Source organism: Astyanax mexicanus, chromosome 7 (assembly GCF_023375975.1).
Source record: "Astyanax mexicanus isolate ESR-SI-001 chromosome 7, AstMex3_surface, whole genome shotgun sequence".
Taxonomy (NCBI): domain Eukaryota; kingdom Metazoa; phylum Chordata; class Actinopteri; order Characiformes; family Acestrorhamphidae; genus Astyanax; species Astyanax mexicanus.
In genome coordinates, this window is record NC_064414.1 from 39,782,075 (window position 1) to 39,795,000 (window position 12,926).

The window sequence follows — 12,926 nt, forward strand, 5'->3', positions numbered from 1 at the left end:
TTACCTCCTTGTCTGGATCTAAGTAGTCTGCTACATTTTTTTCATTAAAAAGCTCTATATTACACTCCTCACTGAGCTACCCACAGACACGACCCCGCGTTACTAACAGCTTGACCCCCACCTCGGGCTCATGACCCACTACTGTCCTAGCAGAGTGCGTCTGCTTTCAGAGGACTGACGACAGCACTCTGCAGAACCGGAGCTCTGACTACTGGAAAAATGACTACATTTATGTTTGCTTTATAGCTCATTTTTCAAATTGAATGCAGAAAATCTATTAAAGGTCACAAGCTTTCGTCCTCTTTTTCTGCAGTAAGTGCAGCTTACTTCTGTAAGAGCTCGGCCCGGAGCACACTGCTGCCCAGAAACCTGCCAACGTCTACAGCTTTTTCACACAATTAAAGATGATCTTTATTGCTTGAGATCTGTCCAACAACTTATTGTCCAAGATTATTTTTTTTTAGTTGATCAAAAAGAAAAATAAATAAATAACATGGGGTCGGTTTCAAGGACAAAGGTTAAGAAATGGTTCTGGACTATAGAGGATTCTGAATGAAAAATGTTGTCTGAGGACTGCGTTCACAAAAGTGTCTTAAAAAAATTGTTCTTAAATGTTTTTTCAACTTAATTCCTAAGAAAAAATAAGATCAATTATTTTCTTTTTCGTTAAAAACATCATTTGATGTTTATAAAATATGTTCTTACATATTTTCTTAACCTTACCATGGCCTTAAACTGAACTTAGATTTACAAGAGAGCAAGCCTCTTGTATTACTAGAATTAATGCCTCAATTATGCAAAATGTAGCATAAAATAGTGCAATAAACAGGGATACGTTACATATGGCCATATGAGAAAATCAGATAATATTTAAAACTCAAATACTGTTTTTTTTTATCCTAATAATTGCATTACAGAGCATTGGGACTCATTTTTCTAATATCTTCCTTTATTATATATATATATATATATATATATATATATATATATATATATATATATATATATATATATTTTTTTTTTTTTTTTACAATATTTTGTTTTGCAATGTTGTATTGATTTTCAAAAACACAGTATGGATTTTATTTATAAAGTTTTTATTCCCTTTTTTATTTCAGTAAAGTTGTTTACGTATGATTTTATACTTTGATAATTTGATTAGAAAATCATTTGATTTTTTTTTTATTTTGTTGGAAAAACTTGATACAGTAGCTTCTTAAATACCTGTATCTGTGCTTGGTTAAAAATGTTCACAGACAGGTGGAGAGAGGATCATGCTTGGAGGAGAATAGTAACTTTCTGATGGCTGTGGCATCACCAGGCCCAGCTTCAATCAGATTTATATAACCAAAGACACTAACCGTTTAGTTGATTAGGCAGGTTACAGAGGACAGCCTGAGTTTACCTAGAATATTGTTTAATTGGTGCACTGTATGTATGACGTTCCTCTTTAGCAGGAATGTAATGCAGTCCCAGTCACAGCTCTTTATATTCTGCGTCACCTGCGTCTGCAAAAGACTGAGAGGGAGCCTTTCCAGGGCTTCCAGGGCAGCTGTAAAACCTGCCTTTTATGGCCTAGTTATTGTCATTCTGTCTACAATTACTGCGATTACTCACTTCCCTTCCCTTGCCTTGCCTTCCCTTGGCCTGCCTAGTGCACTTAATAGAGTGCATTTTACTAATGGAGAATTAAGTAGTGCCCGTGACAGTCCGGTTTATAAATATGTAAAATATACTTTTAATTATTTCAAGTGAATCTGGCAGGTAATCAATAACGTGGGACGTGACAAACATACGCTTGACATGGCCCATTGTGAAGCAGCGGGTAAAAGATAAGCACTTCCTGTCAGCGCGCTCTGGCTCCAATTAATATTTTGAGGCTGTCATGCCTCGAGACAAATGGATTAATTGTGGGCCGCTAATATAATAGGTTCTTCATGAAGAGTGCCCCGGCGCAGGAGGAGGAGATGGCCGAGGGGGGGAAAACGAGGCAGTGGGTTTGAACTTTGACGTTAAATATTTATTAGAGCTCTCGTATAGAATTTTTATGATGGCCGAGGCCGCCGCTTGGATGCAATTGTTTACCATTTATTTGAGAGGTGATTAATTGGAATTTGCTCAAAGTAATCATGAGCATGCCATTTGCAGCGATTGCTCTCACAGAGGTTATTTGGTTATAGCTCTCTGTGACAGTAGAACAAAGAGCGGCTGGCAGGGCACTCCAGCTGCCGCAGAGACTACAACTGCCACTGATTTACCTGCTCCTGTGACTCAAGGACACGCCGTGCAGCACTTAGATAAGGACTGATGAGCAGCGGCGCTAATGATTTTACGGCTCTTATTGAAGCCCTTAATAATAAAGTGATAATAAAAGTAATAAGGGGACTCATTTTATTGTCATATATTGGGATGTTTATCAATTTATGGGAAACTATTGACGCAAAGTGCACACGACAATAGTTTATTCACCCGCATCAATCTCTACAACTCACTTTCTCTTGCACACTCTCGAATTCACTCCCCCATAGCCTTATTCTGTCACTTCCCATTCCTTTCTTTTTTTTTTTTTTTTTTTTTTTTTTTTTTTTACTTTTCTCCCCCTTTACTCTTGTCCTCTCTGTCTTACCTTTTTATCCTTATTCTCTCAAACTCTGTGACAACTGTGTACGTCTGGTCACTTCACGTGCCTTGTATATGGATTATATCCAATATGAAATTTTAGCAACGTTCATGTTCAGTTAGTGAGACAGAAATCTGATGGCTGTGTGGGATGGAAAATGCAAATTACTTATAACATGGCAACGTTTAACAGTGCTGTGCTGTGCTAAAGATTGTTACTGCCTTAAAAATTTACAGTTTTACACACCAACTCAAGGAAAGACAACATCTTTGGAGATACATTAAGAAAAGAAAACAAGAGTTTACACTGATTACCTCAGTAGTGACGTACTGCATGGGGAGGAGTTCCAGTCATGATCGGTGGGGTTTCAATTGTCTGGGGAGATATATGTGTGTTTACATAGATACATACCAACAAAGCTATATTACCTCCTAAAGATTGATGTTTATTTTTTTTTATGTAACTCTTGCACTTTTATGTGGCTTGACTTTAAGCAGATATAATACTTAAGATATTGTAGATGAAATGGCCAGGTGTAAATTGGGTCTATCTCTCTAACAGTCTCTCTGTTCCTTTTTTTTGTCTCACTGTTGCCACATCTCCTTTGCTCACCTTTTTTCCCTAATAATAAATATGTTTTTAATAGTTTAAACCTATTTTGCAATAATATTGTGCGTCAGTTGAGTTCTGTCCCTCCTTTACTTTTGCTCTGCTCTCTCTCTCTCTCTCACACTCTCTCTCACACACACTCCCTCACGCTCAAGAGCATTCAGAAAAAAAAAATCAGGGCCATTCCTGGAAGCTGTCCTTCACTCTTCAGATTTCCCTCTCTCTCTCTTTCCCTCTCTCTCATTCTCTTGCTCTCTCTCTCTCTCTCTCTCTGAGCTCAGTAATTTAGATCACAAGCCGTCTGTGCTCATCAGTTATTTGCGTGACGGTTGTTTTCCGTAAGATAGGCTGATGTGTGTAAAGGAGATGGGCAGGACCTCATGTTTTCCCTTTTGACAAATCAGCAGATGTGTAATCTCAAGATGTGCTGCTCTCGCTCATAAATAATGCAGAGGGCTGACCACGGCCAGTCTCTCAGCTGTGTGGAGTTTTCTGGCTTCTCTCTGTCTGAATTCAACTCTCCCAGAGCCTCTCGTCTGCTACCTCATCACCTCTGTCCTTACCTGCTCTGGAAAAACTTCACACACATCACTCTGGGCTTTGGCTCGCTCTCTTTATCCCTCTATCGCCCTCTAAGTCAATGGTCCAGCTTGTGGTGTGTTCAGCTGTTCAGCTCTGTCCTCCTCTCATGTTAACTCTCACCCGTCCCCTCGTGCGGGGCTCCTCGTCGGACTGACCCCCTCTTTATTGTGAAGCCATGGAAGTTCTGGAGGTTTTACAGGACAATTGAGAGAATGGGTCCTTTGGCATTGAGGCCTCAGAGCAAAGAAATCAGCTCCCCTGGCTTTATCTGCTGCCTGGAGAGCGTGAGGGGAGAAAGCTCCTCCAAAAGCAGCTAGTGAACTGTGAACCGGACCAAATCCCTCAGGCTAAGGTTTTCTTTTTTTTTTTTTTTCCCTCCTCTCTTCCATCCATCCTCTTACTCGCTGAGTTTGTTTGGGGTGTCTACAGACTGGGGAAACTGTCTGATTGTTCAGTAAAATTAAGAATATAATCCTATTGAAGTAAATCTTTGGTCATGCTAAACTCCGTCTGACTGTGCCGGCTGTGAAAGGCTCCGATTGCTTTGACAGAATCAGGTCTATCTATAATTTACATGTCATATTTTCAGAGCTCGTTACATAAGAAAGGAAAGCAGCCTGGTGTCTGCACGGTGTTCGGGGTCACATGGTGGTTTTGATCAGAGCCTGTTTGCTCCATTCAGATGGGAGAATTGGATTGAGAGGCTTTTGTGGAGCTCTGTATGTGGAGGAAGTGTGCTGAGACATGAAACGTCGGCTGCATCGCTTCTTCTCACTCTGTGTCCGAAGACTTCTGAAGAATGTGTCATTAAATTACTAAAATTAAGGAATTTTGCATTGATGTAGTTATATTGTGCTTGTGAGTAGCTTATTGAGCTACTCATGTACACTCATCATCAAAGAAATAGTTGCAAAAATAGTTGCACACAGAAAGAAATTGGACGTCAAATATTGGTGGCTTGTCCAAAATCATCCTTTACATTTTCAGTCGAGGATATGTGAGACGAAAAATGTGGCCATGGCATAATATATGTATTTAAGGCAGGCTTTTTTAGACTGCAACAGTATGTGGACAAGCATTGTCCTGTTGTAATAGTGCACTGGAGTGTGTGTTCAGAACAAGTAGGGCCATTGATTGAAGTGAGGTATTGCCAGACCAGGTATTGTGCGAAATTACACCCCACACCAGGACACGTGTGAGTGTGTGACGCACAACAACAGATCTTTGATCTTTGCACTGTCTGCACTGCCTCACACTAGGGCTGTCCCTAACGATTATTTTTTAAACGATTATTCTAACGATTATTTTTTTCGATTAGTCGACTAATCTATTCATTGAGAAACATATTTAAATAATTATTTTACGTTTTAAAGCAAACGATAAATTACTATATTTATATATAATAACAACAACAACACAAGCCTACTAAACCAAACCCCACACTTATAATCACTTACATGTACAGCACGTTGTTTAGATCTATAACGCTAAAAATGGATAAGCTCCCATACACCACAACCGTGTGTTGCACTGTTTTCTGTGACCGCTAGATTTTGTGACCACTGGCAAGTAGTTCTCAGCAGACCGGTGCACTGGCCGATTCGAAACGTGTTCGTTTCTAATGTTTACCCCGACTGGCCAAAACGGTTCAGTTTAGGGCTGAGGGTAAGGTGTAGGCAAGGGCGTAGGAGCGGGTTTGATATTGGGGGGGACACTTTTGCTAATGCACCAAAGCCCATATAGTTTCCTAGAACAACATTTAAGGAATTACTTTTAATCACAAATAATCCCTTTTTTCTGTACTCTGTTTATTATTAGTTACATCCAAGTAAAGGTGACTTTACAACCACCATGTTACTCCACATTACATTTAAACAAATATGCGTGAAATGTCTGAATTATATACATATATGACAAAAACTGATCAGTTATCATCTGCGCTTTTAGTTGTTTCTACTGAAAGCACTTCTTATGATGGTGTCCTTTTTTGAAAAAAGAATGTAACTTTACGTTTCATAGAGATTTTTGACAGAAGTTAATATAAACATTAGACTAAAGAAAAAAACATTTGGATTCACCTGGAATCCCTCTATTTACTCAGAATTTAGTCTTACTGTGAACTACAAATAAACAGAAGTCAGGTTAGAGCAGTGTTTCTCAACCCTGTTCCTACACATTCTATTGCATATCCCCACTGCCTACTCTGCTTTAAAGTCACTTAATAAAGTAAGTGGAGGTATGATGTGTCTAATACACTGCTGACATACATAATGAAAAGGATGTTAACAGGTAAACTCAGTAAAGGACTGTTTATTAGCTAATCAGTTGGATCTGGTAGAAAACACACAATTTTAGGGCAGAGATCAGGGTTAATAAACTGCTTTAAACTACCAACATAAAGTACTGTACTAAATTCTGACTATCCACTACATCTGGCTTCTAGCTAACTATTTTTTTCGTTTACTATAGCTTACAGTAAATCCTGCAATCCTAAATTAATAAACACAATTTGAAAATGAAATAGTGATTAGCTGATCAGGGCAAGCTGAACATAACATATATGTTTTTTTTTTAAGCCTTGACTCCCTGTCTAGCTAATTCCAAAATTAAGCTAACTGACTAACACAGCTGCAGTTTATTATCACACGGTGGGTTTAATCTGTGTGTTTTGATTTGGAGAGTCTTTTTAACCAGCTATCAGAAATAATCTCAACACAGGCCACATGGTAAACTCCGTTACCTCTTAGAAAAATCGCCGTATATCCAGATTTACTTCAACACCAGCTGATGCTGGACACCGCTTCTATATCTCACAGCGAGGGGGAGGGGCTTCTCCTCCACCAGCACGCTAACTCTTCTCGCAAGACCAGCGAGCTGATTGGCTGTTTCTCCTGAAAGGCGGGACTTTCTCCCTGAACCGGCACCGTGATTGGTTTCCCAGCGCTTAGCGGTCGGTCTCTTCATTAACAGTACGACTGAGCTGAGCGAAACTATTTCATTTTTGGGGGGGACAAATCCACCTGTTTCTAATATTGGGTGGGACATGTCCCACCCATCCCCCCCGGTTCCTACGCCAATGGGTGTAGGTATAGAAAGCTTCCGTTTTGCCAATGAACGCTCATAACCGTGAGCACTGGTCACAAAATTCCGACGGTGACAGAAAACGGTGTGACACCGCAGCGCCGACGGCGCTAGCTAAAATAACTTAAGGCAGCTAGCTTAGCTAAACACCTGAACTTATGAATAATGCTACTGTTTCTGGAAACTGCGAAATGCCATGCACAAATATAAACCAAAAATGTATAATTTCTGCCTGTGGCAGGTTTAAAACCTTTGGTAGACAGCCTTAAGTCTTTTTAAGGACACCCGCGGAGACCCTGATGTAAACGGTAACTTACTGTGTGACCCTGTTGACATAGTGCTCCTGGATGTTTGCGCTTCAAGTGCTCCTTTTGCACGTATGGCAGAGGACCACATTGTTGCCCTTTTGCGTGAAATGCTCCCAAACTTTAGATGCCCGCTGGCGTTTTTTTGTAGCTGGAGATTGCTCTCCGGAGTCCAAGCTCTCTAGAGCTTAGATTCTCTGCCCGAACCCGACATGACCCGAGGCCCGCCCGTAAATCCGACCCGGGCTCCAGAAAATAGTCCGAGATGTAGGCGTCTGTTTTTTAATTATATTTTTATTTAAAAAAAATAACGAAAACTGAAAGTGAAACTAAACTAATTTATTTATAAGCGCTGTTTTCACTACCGCAGTTCTACAGCGCAGGTGTTGTGCCGATTCTGTCCGCGAAGCGGGAGTCAGATTCAGCAGAGAGTCGGATTCGGCACAAACGCGGCGGCACCTCGCGGTCCGCGGTGTCAGTTGTAAGCGCTCGCGCTAGCCGCAAAATACGGCAGAAAACACTGAGGGAGCTGCAGAATTATGAATGGGACTAGAATATGAGCACGAGGAGATCAAAGAGAACCTTCACCTGTGAGTAGCTCTCTCTCTCTCTCTCTCTCTCTCTCTCTCTCTCTCTCTCTGTGTCTCTCTCTCTGTGTCTCTCGCACGTGAACTCCTCCGCGTTTGATTTGCAGAACTGTGTTTAGCTGTTCTTAAAAATCATTTTAATTAAATAATAGTTCTATGCTTCTATGTTACCGTGTTAATTAACATAATTCTGATCATATTTCGCTCATTAAAACAGCCCGAAAACAGCCAGTTGGAATTTTTGGGCCCGATCTAACCTCTAATGCTCTCCACAGGCGCCGCCATGTTTACGACGCGCCGACGCACGTTATGCAAATCGATGTATTTTTGTAATCGATGACGTCGATTATGTCGACGCGTCGCCCCAGCCCTACCTCACACTAAGACAAAAGTGGAACGTGTCACTGAAGATGACCCTCTTCATGACAATCGGGCACAACTACCCACCAAGGTTTATTCCTGTGGATTAATTCCTTCAGGATGCAACTGTTTTTTTACTATAGCGAGTTTCTACCTGTAAACATCTTCTAACCTCCCTCTTTCTTCTCTTCTCTTTCTCTTTGTAGGCACTAGGAAGTTGCTACTTTGTACATGAATCCTTGAAAAACCTCCACCAGTTTGATTTCAAAGGTAAGTGTCTTCTTTCCACACTGCCACTAATCCCAGTGTCCCCATAATGAAGCATCTCAATCACCCTCACTGGTTCCATTAGAATAGTGCTGCAAGCCTTTGGGGTTGCAGAGGGGTAGAAAAAGCAATCCAAAGAGATTGAGCTAGTAATAAGGAATAGCAATGCTCATTAATATTAGAATTTAATTCATGAGATTTCAAGCTGTGGTAATAGTGTGCTCAAGTATTGGACAGTTAGTGGTGACCTCATCAGCGACAGGGGTCAGAGGCCGTCAGTCCCTGCGGTCACACTAATTAAAGCCACTCCTATTACATGAGTGTCAGCATTAGCTGCCGTCACCCCCGTGAAGGACAGGGGAGAGTGGACAGCAGTGGCTGGAGGACCCCCCACCCTCCCTCATACATACACACACATATCGCTTTCCTCAACCTTTCCCCCTGAATTAAAGCAGCATCTTTCAAAATCTTTCACAGCCTGTCCCAAGCATGATGGCCCCATGATCACAGTCTTCCACAGAGGTTTATTGGTGATGTAGAATGGCATTTAGGGAAGCAGACCAAAGTGTAGACATGCATAGTTATAGACTTATCTTTTTCTTATTAGTTTTGGACGTTCTAGATTTATTTTCAAACCAGAACTGTGAAAGAAAAACATTAATTAGCTAATTTCTTAGATTGATTCAAGATTTTTACGTGTCATTTTAAACGTGTGGCCTTTTGTTCACTCTGCATAATTTTAGCATTAAAAATAGATAGCTAGCTAACTCCAGTAAAGTTATTTGGTACCACTTTAAAATAAGACTACCTTTATAAAGGGTTTATAACTGGTTTACAATTAGTTTATTAATGGTTACTAATTACTAATTATTACTAATTATATTAATTACATAAATAATCAGTTATAACACATACGTAGAAAGGGCAACAATATAGATGTCTGTCGATCCACTATTTGGCAAACAACAGGTCATTGTTGCCCTTTCTACGTATGTTATAACTGATTATTATTGATTTTTAAGGCATTTCCAACCTAATTAGTAACCATTAATAAACTAATTGTAAACCAGATAGATAGATAGATACTTTATTTATTGGGAAATTCTAGAGATGATAAATAAACGTAAGAAAACTCGGAAAAACACACAAAGTGACGGAGCTACTGGAACAGGCAGCCACTCGCGTCGGTGAAGGAAGCTTGAAAAGTTATAAACCCTTTATAAAGGTAGTCTTATTTTAAAGTTATTTTCTCACAAAGTATACATTTTTCAAAACAAAGCTGATGCAATTTTCAGTGTAGTGGAACATTTTGCTTTTTCTTTTTTTGCTCTGTAAACAGTTCTGCTTTCACAAGCTTCTGCAATGTCAATAGATATATTTTTGTCCAGATCTTGTATTAACGATGGTATTGAGGACCACTGCGCAAAGTCTTCTTTAGCACATCCCAATAGGGTTAAGGTCTGGACTCTGTGGTGAACAATCCATGTGTGAAAATGATGATCTCATGCTCCCTGAACCACTCTTTCACAATTCCAGCCCCATGAATCCAGGCATTATCATCTTGGAATATGCTCATGCCATCAGGAAATAAAAAATCCATTGATGGAATAACCTGATCTATATTCAGTATATTCAGGTAGTCAGCTGACCTCAATCTTTCAGCACATACTGTTGCTGAACCTAGACCTGACCAACCCCAGATCAGGGCACTGCCCCCAGAGGCTTGTACGGTAGACACTAGGCATGATGGGTGCATCACTTCACCTGTTTCTCTTCTTACCCTGATGTGCCCATCCCTCTAGAACAGGGTAAATATGGACCAGATAACATGCCCTGCTTCCATCTTTATGCTCTCTGGCAAACTAAAGCTGTTCCACAGCTTCACATTATGCATGTGGAAATGCTCTTATTTTCGGTATTTCTCCAAACTTTTAAGTGATCATTGGTCATGACATTTCTTTCTAAAAAAAAAAAACAATTTGAATACTTTTAGCTATCCTTAGTTGTCTGATAACATTTTTTCCATGACCACAGGATGTGTCTTTCCACATGGTTGTTTTATCAAATGAGAAGCTACTCACTGCATCAGTAACCAACTAAAACATAATCATCCATGCAGTAACTATCCAATGAGAGGCTCTTAATTGTTTGCTTAGTTAAATCCAGGTGGTGACCTTGTTTTGACCAAGCTGTGTGTATTGTATAATAACATATTCAGGGGTGATAGCGTTCCGGCGCCGCGCCGGAAATCCGGCGTAGCGTGGCTCTATAAAAAAAAAAAATATATATATATATATATATATATAAATAAAATAAATAAATAAATAAATAGAGCCGGTTCAGGTATTAAGTCCCGCCTCTCAGTAGAAACAGCCAATCAGCTTGCTGTTTTTTTTTTTTTTTTGCGGAGGAGCGGGGGAAGCCCCTCCCTTGCTGTGAGATTTAGCAGCGGGATCGGAAGCAGCAGCTTCAGCTGATTTAAAAACAGATCTGGATATACGGAGATTTTTCTCAAAAAAAGATAACGGTAGGCTAAACACGTAAACTGTGATGATATGTTTCTGATAGCTGGTTAAAAATACACTTCTTGTATCAGCACACAGATTAAACCCACTGTGATTAATAAACTGCAGCTGTGTTAGTGAGTTAGCTTGATAGGGAGTCAAGGTTTTAGAAAATAAATAAACTATATATGTAATGTTCAACTTGCCCTGTACCTGATCAGCTAATCACTATTTCACATATTTCACTGTCGTTATTAGTTTAGGATTACAGGAGAAAATGAATATAGCTAATTAGCTAGAAGCCAGATGTAGTGGATAGTCAGAATTTAGTACAGTACTTTATGTTTGTAGTTTAAAGCAGTTTCTTAACCCTGATCACTGAACTAAAATTGTGTTTTCCACAATTCCACAATCATTTCACCTAGATTTTCACCTGATCTTGATTTTCACCTAGAGTGACAGCTGTCACAGTGAAAATGAAGCGGAGTTATGAAAGTGGTTGTGCTAAGCGAAAGAAACGGGCAGAGAGCAAAAGAATCGCAGATGCACTGCCAAAATTCACCTCCTTTTTTACACCTCCTGAACCGATCAGTGTTTTTGGGGCCGATTCCGATCGCCGGTCGTCTTTCACCACGATGGGCCGATCGCCGATACCGATCTTGGGCGGGGCCAAATGCCACATTAATGCCACACAGGTGCCTGGCAAACCTGGCTGGTACAGATTCCCCTAATTACATCCACACCAAAGCAAACACTGGTAATTTACGCTGCTAGTAAATAAACACGAGTGTTACTGACCAAAATAAACGCTTTTTATGAGAGATATAAGTTCTGTGTAAATATTTATAAGACAATACCTGACAAAATCAGTTTTAATGACGTTAAATAAACATCACTGTGACAGCGCTAGTCGCAGTTTCACCGCAGTAAAGGACGAGGAGGTGAATCACTTATCTAACCAGCCTTTACTGATTTCTGCCCCCAATAACCCTTTCAATAACCTCCAATAGCCTTTAATAGTCTCCAGTAGCCTTCAACAGTCTAACCTTGCAGCCGTGGTGTGTCCACTAAACTCCGTAGTTATAAACATCATGAGGTTAGCAGCGCGCTAACTGACCTGTTTATAATGTAATCCGAGCAGTGCCTCCGTGACAACTGCTGCTGTTAGCTGCTTTGGCTGAAAGGTGAACTGTAGAGAGCTGTATTATCCGTTTTTAAAACCTTTTCCTACACAGATGAACTTAAAAAAAACGTGTAAAAAAAACGCTCCAGACTGGCTGAGCTGAGCTCTGTAGCCCGTGGCTGGGCTGTAGCTGTGACTGAGTAAAGACAGCGGGGGCTTGTGCTGCTGCAGCTCCGACTAGTGGTTGGATGAGGAACTGCAGCTTCTTGTAAGTGAGCAGTTTCACCGGTTTCACCAGTTTCATCCACACACAGCTCTGATAAACTGCTTAACCCTAAACTCCTGAATCAGATCGGCTAAAATCATAAGAATATCTGCAGAACAGTGTTAATATGCAGAAGAATATACAGAACAGTGTTAATATGCAGTAGAATATGCAGGATCAGGGTTGAGAAACACTGCTGTAATGTGACTTCTGTTCATTTGTAGTTCACAGTAAGACCACATGTCCTGACGTTTATAAAAATCTCTATGAAACATAAAGTTACATTATTTTACACAAGGACACCATCTTAAGAAGAGCTCTCAGTAGAAAAAAAGAGTGGAGAAAATGTAAATATGAAAATGAAAACGTTATCTAAAATGTGTCACTTGACAATAAGGTTATACACAGACTATTAAATGTTTGAATAATGTGTCAACATTTATGCCTATGTTACGTCACATATGCAGTCTGTTGTCCCTCCCCAACAACCCCCCCCCCCTTCCTCACCCTGTTGGAACAGGAAAAAAAAGTTCAGGCTCAGGATTTTTTTTCACTATCACCCCTGCATATTAAATATAAGTGAATGTGTTCATTTTCAAAACGTTTTAGATCTCAACAGTCTC

At 40.1% G+C, this 12,926-nt stretch overlaps 1 protein-coding gene across 3 annotated transcripts in view; it reads left to right on the forward strand.

The window, feature by feature from the left end:
- The window catches only part of LOC103037390 (inositol polyphosphate-5-phosphatase A), a 210,562-nt gene that overhangs the window by 111,165 nt on the left and 86,471 nt on the right, over positions 1-12,926 (forward strand). For all 3 annotated transcript variants that reach the window (XM_022684630.2, XM_022684631.2, XM_049481646.1), the window contains one exon: positions 8,351-8,414. In XM_022684630.2, the coding sequence (XP_022540351.2) occupies positions 8,351-8,414 (64 nt within the window). The remainder of the gene's footprint in view (positions 1-8,350; positions 8,415-12,926) is intronic.